This window comes from Pygoscelis adeliae, unplaced genomic scaffold (assembly GCF_000699105.1).
Source record: "Pygoscelis adeliae isolate BGI_AS28 unplaced genomic scaffold, ASM69910v1 Scaffold552, whole genome shotgun sequence".
NCBI classification, from domain to species: Eukaryota; Metazoa; Chordata; class Aves; order Sphenisciformes; family Spheniscidae; genus Pygoscelis; species Pygoscelis adeliae.
In genome coordinates this window covers 734,588-735,635 of record NW_008824229.1, presented here as the reverse complement: position 1 = coordinate 735,635, position 1,048 = coordinate 734,588, and the positions used below count along the sequence as shown (strand labels likewise).

The following is a 1,048-nucleotide window of genomic DNA, read 5'->3' as shown; positions in this document are numbered from 1 at the left end:
CAAAATCACTGCTGGGGATCAGGTCTGGGAGTTACAAATGACTCTTCTAATTGTTAGTGATATCAAAGGAAAGAAAAACATTAAGAATTACCATCTCCATCCTGGATTGATCGGGCATCTGTAGATGAAGAGGAAACTCATCAGTACCAGCTCCCACACAGAAGGACTTTCTGTTAATAAAACGTTTACTGTGTAGCCAGAAGCTGACAAGTTCTTTAATGCACACGTAGGACCCTCTGTACAGCCAAATATTTTTTGTTTCTTGAACAGCTGAATAAGGAATTCCTCGTTTGCAGTCACTCAGTGCTACAAACCAAATACTCTTAACTAACAGCCAGAGCAGTTGTGATTAATACATGAGCGATATCTGATACTAAATAGAAGATAATGTATTAGTAACAAAATATTTCTGGCTGCTTGAAAAAGTAAATGAGAATAAATTCAGCAGTAATCTTACCTGTTAGGATGTTCATCAGCATACAGAAGAAAAGTAAGCCAATAAATGTCATCTTTTCTGCGTGTTTCTGAAAAGTAATCTGTACAGCTGGGGATTATTACAAGAGATTAATAATTATGCAAAGTCTGTTACTTCTTTTATTAGACGAATATGTTCCGAAACAGATTCTAATTAGTAATTTAGGCATAACAAGATCCAATTACATTTTCTTACAGTTTCTGAACTGCAACACAGAGTATTAAAAGAACCACAGTCCTGAAGTGTGTACTGGTATTTTATTTTTAGGTGGCATAAATCCAAAAGACTCCGCTGAACTGACATGAAATTAAGTGTCTTTGGAAATGTTTTATTTTGTGGTTAATTTAATTTCATTTTAGAAATTACCTCTCTCTCTCCCCTTTTCTTCTTCTTGCAGTAAAGGTCTGTAGCTCCAAGTCGGCTACAAAATTCTGAAAGGATTTCTTTTGCTGTAAAACAGCAGCGCTGTTTAAGGAAGGGTGGGGGGAAAAGGAGATAAACGTCACTGAGTTACTACACCAATCTGCTTCTGTTGCCTTCACACAGAGGTTTTTTTACTGCTCACTTTTGCAT

At 36.4% G+C, this 1,048-nt stretch overlaps 1 protein-coding gene across 1 annotated transcript in view; it reads right to left on the bottom strand.

Moving 5' to 3' along the window:
- The window catches only part of OTOS (otospiralin), a 2,865-nt gene extending 2,356 nt beyond the window's left edge, over nucleotides 1–509 (bottom strand). The window contains exons 1-2 of the mRNA XM_009334828.1: nucleotides 458–509; nucleotides 92–118 (exon numbers count right to left, since the gene is read on the bottom strand). Coding sequence (XP_009333103.1) covers nucleotides 92–118; nucleotides 458–509 — 79 coding nt within the window. The remainder of the gene's footprint in view (nucleotides 1–91; nucleotides 119–457) is intronic.
- Nucleotides 510–1,048: the final 539 nt, after the last annotated feature.